Source organism: Grampus griseus, assembly GCF_964374135.1.
Source record: "Grampus griseus genome assembly, chromosome: 2".
Classification (NCBI taxonomy): domain Eukaryota; kingdom Metazoa; phylum Chordata; class Mammalia; order Artiodactyla; family Delphinidae; genus Grampus; species Grampus griseus.
In genome coordinates this window covers 35,220,820-35,235,755 of record NC_139018.1, presented here as the reverse complement: position 1 = coordinate 35,235,755, position 14,936 = coordinate 35,220,820, and the positions used below count along the sequence as shown (strand labels likewise).

The 14,936-nt window shown below is 32.8% G+C and overlaps 1 protein-coding gene across 6 annotated transcripts in view; it reads left to right on the top strand.

Moving 5' to 3' along the window:
* Nucleotides 1–14,936, top strand: part of GPHN (gephyrin) — a 627,058-nt gene that overhangs the window by 103,318 nt on the left and 508,804 nt on the right. For all 6 annotated transcript variants that reach the window (XM_082648862.1, XM_082648860.1, XM_082648864.1 and 3 more), the window contains exon 2: nt 10,012–10,090. In XM_082648862.1, coding sequence (XP_082504988.1) covers nt 10,012–10,090 — 79 coding nt within the window. The remainder of the gene's footprint in view (nt 1–10,011; nt 10,091–14,936) is intronic.

Here is a 14,936-nt window from a genome sequence, read left to right as displayed (position 1 = left end):
TATGCCTTTTGTTTCCTTTTATTGCCTGTTGCACTGGTTAAATCTTCCATTACTTCATTCAGTAAGAGTGATGAGAGGAGACATCTTCATTTTGTTCCTGACCTTTAGGGGAAAGCATTCAGTCTTTTTACCATTGAGAATGGTTTTAGCTGAAGATTTTTATAAATGCTGTTTATCAAGTTGATGAATTTCCCTTTTATTCTTATTTTTTTTGAGATTTTTTTTTTATTATTATGGAGGGATGCTGAATGTTGTGAAATACTTTTTCTGCCTCAGTTGAATGATCATGTGATTGTACTTTAACCTTTTACTATGTTGGATTACATTAATTGTTTTTCAAATTTTGAAACAGCCTTGCATCCCTAGAATAAACCCCATTTGGTCTTGGTATGTAATTCTTTTTATATATTGCTAAATTCTGTTTGCTGACTTTTGGCTAAGGATCTTTGGAGTCTATATTCAGATGGGAAATATTTGTGGGATTTTGTTTTTTGGTACTGTCTTTGGTTTCTGCATCAGGGTAATAGTAGATTCATAAAATCAATTTGGAAGTTTTCCCTCCACTTGTTTTCTGAAAGAGATGGTATAGAATTGGTATTAATTGTTCTGTAGATATTTGGTAGGATTTTCCACTGAAGTCATCTCAGCCTGGAGATTTCCTTTTTGGGGAGTTTTTAAATTTCAAATTCAATTTCATTTATAGTTGTAGGATTATTCAAATTATTTATATCATATTGGGTGAATTGTGGTAATCTGTGTTTTTTGAGAAATTGGTCTGTTTTCTTTATGTTGCTAAATTTAACTCCTTTATAGTTGTTTGTAATATTCCTTTATTATTATTTTGATTTCTATGGAGTCTGTAGTCATATACCTCCTGTTTTATTCCTGATATAGGTAATTTGTGTCTTCTATTTTTTTTTTTCTTTGTCAGTCTTGTTAGAGGTTTGTCAACTTAATTGATCTTTTCTCAGACCGGTGACAAATTTTCTTAGTTTTAACTTCATTTGAAAAATGTCCCAATTTCTTTTCCACCTCTGAAGGATATTTTCACTATATATAGTATGTAGGTTCACAGTTCTTTTATTTGAGCACTTCTTTCTTCTCTGGTTTCTGATCTCCTGTCATTTGAGTTGTTTTTCTGCTATTGATAAGGTGTAGTTTCTCTCTCACTGTTTTCAAGATTTTTTCTTTGTCTCTAGTTTTCAGAAATTTGGCCACGATTTGTCTTGGTACAGATTTCATTACCTTTCTCTTGTTTGAGGTTTGCTCAGCTTCTTGCATCTGTATGTTTGTGTCTTTTGCCAAATTTGGGAAGTTTTCAAGGCATTATTTCTTCAAATACTTTTTCAGCCCTGCACTTTTTCTCCTCTCCTTTAAGACTCAAACGATAGGAAAGTTAGGACTTTTCTTATGGTCCCATAGGTCCTTGAGGCTTTGTTTATTTTTAATTTTTTGGGGTCTATTTTTCTGTGATTAAATGTCTTTATCATTTCTGTATTGGTACCTATCAGTTGTCTTTTTTCATTCAGTTTGAGATCTTCCTGGTTCTTTTTATGACAATTGACTTTTTATCTTTTTTTTTCTTAATTGAAGTATAGTTGATTTACTATGTTGTGTTAGTTTCTGGTTTACAGCAGAGTAATTCAGTTTTGTATATATATTCTTTTTCATATTCTTTTCCATTATGATTTATTACAGGATATTGACTGTAGTTCCCTGTCAATACAGTAGAACCTTGTCATTTATATATTTTATTTATAGTAGTTTGTATCTGCTAATCCCAAACTCCTAATTTATCCCTCCCCAAACCCCTTTGGTAACCATAAGTTTGTTTTCTATGTGAGTGTTTCTGTTTTGTAAGTAAGTTCATTGTATAATATTTTAGATTCCACATATAAGTGATATTGTATGGTATTTGTCTTTCTCTGTCTGATTCACCTCACTTAGTATGATAATCCCTAGGTCCATCCATGTTGCTGCAAATGGCATTATTTCATTCTTTTTTTATGGCTGAGTAGTATTCCACTATATATATATGTATATATGACATCTTCATTATCCATTCATCTGTCGATGGACATTTAGGTTGCCTATTGTAAATAGTGCAGGTATGAATATTTGGGTGCACGTATCTTTTCAGATTAGAGTTTTATCTGGATATATGTTCATGAGTGGGATTCCTGGATCATATGGCAACTCTGTTTTTAGTTTTTTTAAGGAACCTTCATACTATTCTCCATAGTAGCTGCACCAATTTGCATTCTCACCAACAGTGTAGGAGGGTTCCCTTTTCTTTACACCATCTCCAGCATTTGTTATATGTAGACTTTTTAATGATGGCCATTCTCACCAGTGTGAGGTGTAGTTTTGATTTGAATCTCTCTAATAATTAGCAGTGTTGAGCATCTTTTCATGTGCTTGTTGGCCATCTGTATGTCTTTTTTGTAGAAATGGCTGTGTGGCTGTTTAGGTCTTCTGCCCTTTTTTTTTTTTTAGAAAGCAGAATTCAGTATTAAACTCCAAATTTCAGGGTTTTTTAAATTAATTTATTTATTTTTTCTGTGTTGGGTCTTCATTTCTGTGCGAGGGCTTTCTCTAGTTGTGGCAAGTGGGGGCTACTCTTCATCGCGGTGTGTGGGCCTCTCACTATCGCAGCCTCTCTTGTTGGGGAGCACAGGCTCCAGATGCGCAGGCTCAGTACTTGTGGCTCACGGGCCTAGTTGCTCCGTGGCATGTGGGATCCTCCCAGACCAGGGCTTGAACCCGTGTCCCCTGCATTAGCAGGCAGATTCTCAACCACTGCGCCACCAGGGAAGCCCTTCTGCCCGTTTTTTAATTGGGTTGTTTGTTTTTTAGATATTGAATTGCATGAGCTGTTTGTATGTTTTGAAAATTAAGCCCTTGTTGGTCGCATTATTTGCAAATATTTTCTTCCATTTCCTAGGTTGTCTTTTCATTTTGTTTATGGTTTCCTTTGCTTTGCAAAAATGTATAAGTTTGATTAGGTCCCATTTGTTTCTTTTTGCTTTTATTTCTGTTGCCTTGGGAGACTGACCTAAGAAAACATTGGTACAATTTATGTCAGAGAATGTTTTGCCTATGTTCTCTTCTAGGAGTTTTATGGTGTCATGTCTTATATTTAAGTCTTTAAGCTATTTTGAGCTTATTTTTGTGTATAGTGTGAGGGAGTGTTCTAACTTCATTGATCTACATGAGGCTGTCCAGCTTTTCCAGCATCAGTTGCTGGAGAGACTGTCTTTTCTCCATTGTATATTCTTGCCTCTTTTGTCAAAGATTAATTGACCATAGGTGTAAGGGGTTTTTTGGGGGCTCTCTATTCTGTTCCATTAATCCATAATGACACTTGATATTTTTGTTGAAACCTGGGCATTTTGGGTATTACATTATGAACTGGAATCTTATTTAAATCTTCTGTTTTTGCTGGCTTACTCACACGTTGCTCAGGCAGGTAAAGGGAGGTAGTCATTTCCTCTTTACTGCCAGGCTGGGGTAGAAGTCAAGTTCTCCATTTGGCCTCCTTTGATACTTGAGTTAGGCTCTCCACGGCACTGCTAGGTGAGAATGGTACTTCTGGCCCCCCACTGAGTCTTCAGTGATCTCTCATTGTCTAGGATTGGTCGGTGAACATATATGAGGATGGATGAATATATTTGGAAGTTTTCCCAATAACTTGAGTTTTGATATGGGATTTAGCCAGAGATATAAAAAATAGAGGAGAGTATAAATCAGTTCTGTAATTTATGCTGTTCTGTGCATAGTCATGGAAATATGCTATACTAATGCATGTGCTAGGGATTAACATCAACTAGCTCTGTATGGTGCATGGTAATCCTGCTGTGTTCCTATAAACCAGAGATCAGTAAACTTTTTCCATAAGGGGTAGATAGTAAATATTCTGGGTTTTGTGGGCCAAGAGGCAAAATTGAAGATATTATGTATATACTACTATCACAAGAAAGAAAACGTATTTTTACAATTTCTAAAATTTATGAAATCCAAATATAATTATAATAATTAAGTGCTGTATTTGTCATACACATTTACCAATTTAAAGAATGGAATTGGGTGAGGAATGATTAGAGTTTACAGTTAGTATTTCTTGTCATCAAAATAAATTGTAAATGTTCATTTATTAATGCTGATTTGTATGGAGTGTTTTATTTTTGCGTATGTCTTTCCACTCATTGAAAAGATAGTTACTGGTGAATACTGATATCAGTCCATGAACAGATAATTTTAATGGAGCACATTAATTATTTGGAATGTGGTTTTAGAATTCTGTTAAGTTTTCTTGCCTTTTAGCATGTACATTACATTGCAGAATAATCAATGTCCAATTGAAGACAAGGTGGAGGCTCCTTAGTTGCATAGTTATTAAGTGGATTTTAAAATATGAAAAAATTTCTTTCCACTTGGATCAGATCCAAAAAATCCTGCTCAAACTGTAGTTTGAACTCAGGAAACATATCTGTTGCAAATTTATTGGGAAAGGAGATTTCGCTTATTGTTTTAAATTTTCTCAGCGTGGGAATGTGTTACCTTTTGACAGCAAAGTGCACAACAGCTTGAAATTACTTAAAATTACTTAAGATTCAGGCATCATTGGTAGTTGTGAAATGGTTATCATAGTATAGGTTTTACATATTAGCATTATTTTGGCTTGTAATTTTAGGTTGGATATATTAAGAACATTACTAAATTTCCATCATGACAATTTTTATCTTCAGTTTGCTCAGTAATAGTTCTTTACTTAGTTTGCGTCCTTTTTAGGAGAATTCAGGGAACTTTTCTTCTAGGAGGTAGAAAATGGTAGGACTTAAACATGGAAAAAAATATGAAGTGGCATATGAGGGTAGGTAATTGGTAATAGTCAAATGCATCTTAAAATGAATCTACTTAAAATGGGAAAAAAATTTGGTGTAAGAAATGGATTAGAGTCCTAATATTCATATGGAATTGCAAGGGATGCTGAGTAACCATAAATATCTTGAAAAAGAAAAAGTTGGGGGACTCACAGTTCCCAATTTAAAAGCTTCTTACAAAGCTACAGTAATAGAAACAGTGTGATATTAGCATAAGGGTAGACATTATAGATAAATGGTATAGAATTGAGTCTAGAAATCAGCTCATGTGTCTGTGAGTATTTGATTTTTCAGAAGAGTGCCAAGGCCATTCAATGGGGAAAGAACAGCCTCTTTAGTAAATGGTGCTGGAACAACTAGATACCCACACGTAAAAGAATGAAGCTAGACTCTTACTTTCACACCATGTACAAACATTAAGTCAAAATGAATAAAAGACCTAAATATAACAGTTAAAATTTTGAAATTCTTACAAGAAAACATAGGGGAAGTTCTTCATGACCTTGGATTTGGCAATGGTTTCTTAAATATGATACCAAAAGCACAAACTACCAAAGAAAAAATAGACAAATTGAACTTCCTCAAAATTAAAAACTGTTGTGCATTAAAAGACATCTAGAGAGGGCTTCCCTGGTGGTGCAGTGGTTGAGAATTTGCCTGCCAATGAAGGGGATACGGGTTCGAGCCCTGGTCTGGGAAGATCCCACATGCCGCGGAACAACTGGGCCCGTGAGCCACAACTACTGAGCCTGTGCGTCTGGAGCCTGTGCTCCACAAGAAGAGAGGCCGTGACAGTGAGAGGCCTGCGCACCGCGATGAAGAGTGGCCCCTGCTTGCCACAACTAGAGAAAGCCCTTGCACAGAAATGAAGACCCAACACAGCCATAAATAAATAAATAAATAAATTAAAAAAAAAAAGACATCTAGAGAGCATAAAGACAACCTACAGAATGGGAGAAGATATTTGTAAATCATATGTCTGGGTCTAGTATCCAGAATATATAAAGACGTCTTACAACTCAACAACCTAATTAAAAAGTGTGCAAAGAACTTAAATAGACATTTCTCCAAAGAAAATATACAAATGGCCAACAAGCATATTAAAGAATGCTCAACGTCATTTATCATTAGGGAAATATAATCAAAACCACAATGAGATAATACTTCACACCCCACTGTTACGACTAAATTTAAAAAGACAGACAATAACGTCTGTGGATGTGGGGAAATGGAATCCTTGTACATTGTTGGTGGAATGTAAAATAGTGCAGCTGCTTTGGAAAACAATTGGCAAAAAGTTAAACATGGAATTTCCGTATGATCCAGCAATTCCATTTCTGGATATATACCTCAAAGAGTTGAAAACAGGTACTCAAACAAATATTTGTACGTGTGTGCTTACTTAGCCTCTTCACAATAACTGAAAGGTGGAAACAGCTCAAATGGCCAACAAAGGGTGAGTGGATGAACAAAAGTGGTACATACATACAATGGAATATTATTCAACCATAAAGAGGAATGATTTTTCTCTGTACATGGATGAACCTTGAAAACATTATGCTCAGTGAAAGAATTCAGACACAAAATGTCCTATATTGTATGCTTCCATTTGTATGAAATATCCAGAATTATTAAATCCATAGAGACCAAAAACAGACTGGTGGTTGCCAGTGATTGGGGGAAGGGAAGGGAGGATTGGGGACTTGCTGCTTAACGGGTACCAGGTCTTCTCTTGGGATGATGAAAATGTTTTGGAAATAGACGTGGAGGTGCACAACATTGTGAATGAACTAAATGTCACAGAATTGTGCACTTTAAAATGGTTAATTTTGTGTTATGTGATTTTCATCTGAATAACAAAAAATATAGAGATTTATCTTAAAAAAATGAAACCAGGAATTATGGAGTTAGTCTAATTTTTCTTATATCAGGTATTAATTGAACTATCTGATATATTTTCAAAATAAAAGGAATTAAGTGCTCCTATTTTTGGTATATTTTAAAATTACAGCATAATGACATTTTCCACTAAACCTTTAACTTTCACACTGTGATCATAGAAAGAGACAGTTTTTGAAAAATATGTATGTTCCTAAGAACCAGCTCTTAATTTTGTGATATTAATCATTGGAACAAAGAGCATAGTAATTCCTTTTGTTGGCATATACTGGGGGGAGGGGAAGAATAACAAAAAAATATGATGACCAAACTGATTGATTTTGGTGTGATTTACACATGAAAAAAGTATGTTCACTAGCTTCTTAAAATCTACCATGTTCTTATTTATAATTCAAAAACAAGATTTGTTACATTGGTGTAATATATTTTATTTTATATTTTAAATATATTTAAATATTTTAAATATATTTTATTAAAAATAAATATATTAGGCAGGTAGAGTTTCAGAATATTTGTTAAGAAACTATTGAATTTCTTTAGATTTCTTGCTCTGTTTTAAACTTAAACTTTGGATGAGATATGAACATTAGAAAGTGCCTCCTTTAGCAAAATTCATTTTCATTAGCTGACTAATAAGCCTTTATAGGAGCAAAGGTTTATTCTATTTTAATTAAGCCTCCCAAACTTTCAGGCTCTTGAAGTTTTAACTAAGCTCTCATATTTGCCAAATTGGGCAAGAAACTTTATGAGAACAAATTTTATGATATAATATATTATAATTTCAATATTAGTTCAACGCAACTGGAAACCAACTTTTCTTATAGTGTGGCAACATTATATTTTTTTCCTTTTGGCCTTAATTAGGAAATGTTGTAATGAGCATTTGTGTTAAAATTATGAAGAGCAGGAAATTTGTCTCGAATCAACAGGTTGAGATCAGTGTCTGTTAAATATGGAGAGAAAATTATATATTGATCAAAATTACCTCATTGTGAAAAAAAAAAGTAGGGGATACCTTTTTGGAGTTAATAATAAAACTGCAAACTTGATTTCAACTTCAGATCCTTTAAATGCATCATTATATACGTTTTTCATTTATATTAGAGGCAGATTCAGATTTAGGGAGCTTATAATTTTGAGCTGTAAGAAAAGGGAATATAAAATATGAATAAAATATTAGGTAATGGATTTTTGAAAGGGGCAAGGCAAGTGTTATATTCTTGTTGCTCCTTATGAAGATTGAAAATGGCTAAGAGATACATAATAAAACTGTTAAATTGAAATAGGAAATAATAACTTAATATTTATGCTTACAAATACAAAACTTTTATGAGTAAAATTTTATTTCACCTTTAATTTTGGGATGGATATTTTATCAAGGTATAGACTTAGATTCTAGATATTCCCCCAGCATTTTAACTATATTGTTCCATTGTCTTCTGTATTCCATAGTTTATGTTGGACGCTCAGCTGCAAGTTTTATTGTTTTTCCTTTGAAGGTGATGTGTCCTTTTTTTCCCCTTGCTGTTTTTAAGGTTTTCTTCTTATCTTTGATTTTCAGCAGTTTGCTGAGGGTGGTTTTCTTTCACATTTTCCAGTACAGGGTTGGCTGTATTCCCAGAGTCAATGAGTAATGTATTATATCAGTTTTGGAATATTCTCAGCTGTTTTTTCTGAAAATATTGCTTCTTCCCCATTCTCTCTCTTCTCAACTACAATTACATTAGCTGTTTGATTCCAACATGTCTCTTATGCTCTGTTCTTTTTTTTTTCTTCTTCTTTTTACTTCAGTTTGGATGCTCTCTTCAAGTTCACTAATCCTGTGTTTTGCTGTGTTGAGTTGGCTAAAAACCCACCCACAGATTTCTTAATTTCAGATACTGTATTTCTCAGTTCTAAAATTACTATTAGATTCTTTTTCACAGATTTTAATTCTCTATTGAAATGTGAGAACTTTCATCTACTGTGAACATTTTTTGTATATCTTCTTTAACTTATGGTTTTCTTAAAGTCCTTGTCTTCTAATTCTGTATTATCTGTGGGTTGGCATATACTTTCAACTGTTTATTGGTCACATTTTGTCCCCTTTCCTGTACTTTGTAATTATTATCGTATACCAAATACTGTCTATACTAGGATAGAAATTGATGTAAATGTTATTTTCTTTCAATATTATATTAGAAAGAAATGATTAAGTGTTAACCGTCTCAACTCAGCCACAAATTGAGCTGGGTGGTTTGAGTGACAGCTTTAGATATACTCAGTGTGCCTCTGGTTTTAAATGTCTTAAGGGCCAGACCTGTTGCGTTGCAGTTATTCCTCTGTGCTGTGGCTTTGTACTAATGTACTATGAAATTGTTGGAGATTTTACTCTACCATTTGGCTTCTGCCCCCTTTTACTCATCTCCCCTCTCAAGGTGGGATGCTTTTGATTGAGAGCAAATATCTTGAGGGGAGACCTATTGAAATTCTGCACTGAAAGTGGTAGACTCCATCTGTTGTAGTGTGACTTTAACTCCTAATCACTTCTGCACTGCAGAAAACATTATTTGCCCTGTGTCCCATTCTCTTCTCCTTCCCCCAGAACTTCTTGTACAGTCCTAGGCCCCAGCAAATCTCCCAGAAGAAAACTGTCTGTGTCTTGTGGGTCCCATGGAATTCCAGTCTGTCATTGCCCGCCCAAGAGCTATCGCAAACTATGCTGGTTTTTCTTTTCCCTGGTAGTGTCCCTCTGTCTGGTTCTTACGTCTAGATGGTAAATCCTCCCAGTAATGAAACAATCAGGAGGCTCAGCTTACCCAAGAAGAGATAGCACTTTTCTCCTAGTTTATCCTTTTTGTATCCAAAGTTCTCCATTGTCTTTAAAAATATGATTTTGGGGGATAGTTTACCTTTTTTTTTTTTTTTTTTCTAGTTGTTCTGGAAGCAGTGACTTGCCACTATGGACTGGTAAATTAGTCTTGTAAAAGTAAAATAAAATTTAGACTCGTATGTTTATTCTTTTATATATTGTATTTATATAAAGTCTGTGTGCTTAGATTATTGATGTTATTGAATGTTAATATTTGCTGTTCAATCTACCAGGCCTAGAAATTGATCATTCTTGATGTTTAGAAAAACCCTATCCAGAGAACCAATTTTAATTTCAAAATTCCTTTTGGACAGTAATAATTTAAATGAAATGTAAACAAAAATTAATTTTCTTTTTCTTTCCCCTTTTCCTGTTTAGTGAGTGATAGTTGCTTCAGGAATCTTGCAGAAGATCGCAGTGGGATAAATCTCAAAGATCTTGTACAAGATCCTTCTTTGTAAGTATTTGGTTTTCAGTATTAAGTGTAAATTAAAACTTTATGATTTGTGTGACTTTTTCCAGAAGAGTTGTAACAGAACTGATTTAAGGTTGAGTAATTTCTTGTTTTCTGACAATTTGTGTTACATATAGTGAAGCACATAGAACAGTTTCAACAGAAGTGAAGTTACGGAACACTTTCTGTTTAGAAATTGAGGAGATTTTAGAAGATGAGATAAAGTTGTGATTAATGATTGACTTTCAAAGAGTATCTACTAATGGTTGATGATATCTTACCAATGTGGCAGTAGATAGTAGGCAGGGAAGATGATTAGTAGTTGTTTTGCTTGGGAAGGCAAGATTGAATTTGTTTACATAAATTTTAAGCTTTTTTGAATAATTTATAATAATCATTTGTAAGTATAATTACAAATGTAAAACGGTTATTTGTAATAACAATATACTTGACTGTATTGAATGTATTTCTGATGTTTTACATTAGAACACTATGTATAGCACAAGGTTTTTGAAGAGTTTTGTAGGTTTCAATTTTTAATGTTCTGGCTCATGAGTCAGTTCCATTCTTTATCAGAACATATTTCATATCAGAATATAATGTCACTTTCTACTTCTATTTCATGAATCAATTTTTTTCAGTTTTATATTAACTGCAAATCATGCATACTATCTTCTGTAGGAAAATATCCTTCCAGTAAGATCACCTTTTATTAAAAAAACATTCAATACTAGTTAAGCCCTGGGCAGCAGGGAAAGAAAATTGAGTGTGGGCAGATGCTTTCTTTAATGATACTTAATGCATTCAGTAAAATATATTATAACAAAAAATTACTCTTCCACATCAGATGTAATCTATACTCATCCAGATTTTACTAGTAATTCATTTAAAATTGTGTGAGGAATAAAACACAGGAGTGTGTTGAACCTGAAGGTTATTGATTTCATAATGATTTTCCAAGTCATTAAAAAATATAGTTACAAGACAGAATGGTGAAAATGATTGAATATTGAAGTTATTGTAATGAACTCATTATTGTAATGAGTTTCGAAATGAGTTTCCAATCCCAATTCTCTAGTTTTTTTTTTAATGTCTCTCTTTTCCTCATTCAAAAGGATTGTCAATATTCTTTCTCCATGATTTTTATTGAAAGGAAGATTGATAAGTTGTCCTTTCAGTTCTATAAATATTTAATGAAGAATAGAATTGTTCTATGTGGATATAAATATTCCTAGTAAATGAATATTGAATAACATGTGCATGAGGATATGGGAAGAAGCTTTACAATATCATTGAAAGATGTCACCCATTTGGATAAAATAAATTATTCCATTGTATTATTTGTAAGGTATATTTTTGGTACAGTGGGATTATATATCTTTTTAATGCAGTGTTTTTGGAAAAAAAAGTGCTTATATGGACTTCAATAATATAAAAGCTGTGGAGAATATACTTGAAAATTGGATTATAATAATGAGTTGTAGTGTTTTGAAATACTTTGGTACTTCTTCCTAGAATGTAGAATAATATTCATAATGTCACCTATCACTAAAATAGGAATTTAATCTTAGAGAAAATTTCTAAGAGAAATTTATCTCAGATCACTACTGCATTGAGTGGACAAAATAATTCTAAGTCTCTGTTTTAAAGTAGCTAGATATCTTAATTTAACATCATTCTCTTAACTTGGCATTAGTCTCTTGGCATTAGTCTTGAATGTAAGAATTCAGTGAGCAAGAATTTGTCTTTGCCCTTGACACTTGGATTTGGAAGGAACTTTTTTCTTAATAAGAATTGTCAAAATGTACTATTAATGACTGTAATTCATTTTTTAAAGATATATTTCTTACTTGCTGAAATTCTGTAGGGAAAGAAATGCCTGATGTGGTAAACGAATGTGTTTTTTTCAGTTGTTATGATGGGAAATATTTTATTTTGAGTTACTATTCTATAGCAACATTGACTTAGTACATACCTTAGTACATACCTCTTGTCTGGCGCAGACTCCCAGATTTTTGATGTAATTCTTTACTGTTTGTTCATCAGTTCATGTACACTACTTTTTGGTTCTATATGAATTGTTTATGTTGTAACATTAAGTAGAAAATATTTCGGAAATAACTTTCCTGCAAAAATCCCCTCAAAAAATAACTGGCATTTGATGAGTACTCCTGACTAGTGTAAGGGTTGCTAAAATTGTATAATATGTTATTTTAATAAATGTTCCAAATAAAAAATATTATTAGAATAAGATATGTGTATTGAATGAATGCTCTATGTTAATATGCCTGGCAGATTTGTATTATGCTTCACCTACGTGAGCTCCTGATGCTGAAAGGAGTTGATGTGTGAAGAAAAATTAAGTACTGTGTTTCAATCACTAATGCTGTGAGAAAGGAAGACAGAATAAAGAGAGAAGGAAAAAGTAGGTTGAGAAGAACCCAGGCTAATCTGATCAATATTGACACTCAGAATGGTGTGTAGAGTGTCTTAATCAGATAAATGAGCAGGTATGGAATATCTGTGGACAAAGTATAGTAATAAAACCGAGTTGTATGTGTGTATATGTATGAATGAATGAAGTTTGAGAGGTTTACTGCCACAGAGGAGAGCAAAAGGGCAGAACCAAAAGTGACTGCTTTATACTCATATCTATGGCAAGCTAATGGAATAATGTGATAGATCCTCTGTAGTTTATCTAAACTGTGTATAGTACACAACCCAAGATTTTTAGTAAAATCATTGTAGTAAAAGTAATTATTGGGCTTGAGTGAACTGAGTGAGCTATATTGTGTGAACATGATGAAGGAGGGATGCCATGGGAGGAGAAAAAAAAAATAAAGTTGTGAATCCCTAAGCAAGACTTTCTGATCTTGTTACTAACTTTTGATTTGTTGTAATAATGAGAGCAGAATCTGACTTGTGGCAAGGTTGTGGTGAGGAGAATACATGACAAGCTCTCTTCTTTGGGTAGTTACTCTAAGAATATTTGTTTCTGTCGTAGTCTTGTAGGTGTTACGTACAAGACCAAGTAGAGGAACTTGACTTCCACTTTTTGCTAATAATGTGCCTAAAGATTTGTTTGACTTAGTAATTTGCATGTGTGTTAAATTTTGAAATAAACAATTAACAGCTTTAATTACTTATCTTCTATTTATGATTATAAACATTTTAAGAATGATTTCCTCTGCTGTATGTATAATTTGTCAATTTGAGTTGTTTTATGAGACTTCTTGTATTAGTTGTGGTCTTCAATGGCACATTGAAAAGTGTCAAATGTAACTTGATGTTATGTTAGAAACGTATCTAATGTGATATGTAATTTTCATACATACAAGAAACTATTAACATGGTATAATTAATTTTTGTTCTTTTTAAGTGGAGAGTTATGTGCTATTTAAATCATAAAAATTTTTGCTTTTTCTTGTTATCTATGCTGCAGAGATGACTATTATATGAAAAAGAGATACTGTATATAGCATACAGGAGATACTGTATATAGCATACTTTAAGTTATATCAGTTGTGTTCTCTATAGTGATAATTCTCAAAAATGCTTTCAAATTTCCATTGTCTATTTGCTGAAGATGAAAGATAAAACATATTAGCATATTTATGCTTTAGATTTGTTATTGCTTATTTATAAACTATTTAGCAGAGATAATTATTTGAACTCAGATTCATTTATAGAAATTATTAAAAGCTGTTTAAGAATCAAAAGAGGAAATGTAACATAAGAATGTAAAGGACTAACAGAAATTGAATACCTGTTTGTGCTACTCATTGTGTTGATGCTGATTGTGTGTGTGGGGGGGGTATAGATGGATGTGCCTTGTTTGTTTAATTTGCAAAAGCTCTTAAAAATTTTGGTGCATCGTAGATATGTGATATGTAAATCAGAGGAAGAATTGTTTAATTCATAGAAGAATTGTCCATCTCTGAATACTAGAAATATAATTCATAATGTAGGATATTAGTAATTTTCTTTATAGGGCAAATAGGGAAGGTTTATATTCCTTGAAAATTTTGCAAAACATGACAATTACGTCAGTCTTTGTTGTTTTTCTTTCTGTTACTCAGAATGTATTTTAAATTGCTTCAGTAATGTTAAGATTTTGAAAAAGATTTTACCAAATTATGACCTCTTGTGATTTTTAAGAAAGGATGATTCAATAAAATAGAAGAAATCTTAATTATAAATTCTGGATAAATTGTATTATGGATGAGGAAATACTTCTTGTCAATATTCTTGGTGTTTTTTTTTTAATTGTGGTAAAATAAGTGTAACATAAAATTTACTGTTTTAACCAATTTTACCATTTATAAGTGTACAGTTCAGTAATGTTAAGTATATACACACTGTTGCAGCCTATCCCTAGAGTTTTTCATCTTGGAGAACTGTAACTTTATACTGATTAAACAATAACTCCCTGTATTCCCCTCCTCCCAGCCTCTGGCAACTACCATTCTTTCTGTTTCAGTAGTTTTGGAATACTCTAGGAATCTCATAAGTGGAATCATGCAATATTTGTCTTTTTGTGATTGGGTTTATTTCAGTTAGCACAATTGCTTCAAGGGAGTTCCAGCATGTGTCAGGATTTCTTTCCTTATTAAGGCTGAGTAATGTTCCATTATATATATATATATATATATATATATATATCACAGTTCATTTACTTATTCATCCATTGATGGGCACTGAGTTGCATCTACCTTTTGGCTGTTGTGAATAATGCCGCTCTAAACATGGGTGTGCCAATATGTCCTTGAGACCCTGGTTTCAATTCTTTTGGATATATACCCAGAAGCAGAATTGCTGTATCATATGGTAATTCTGTTTTTAAGTTTTT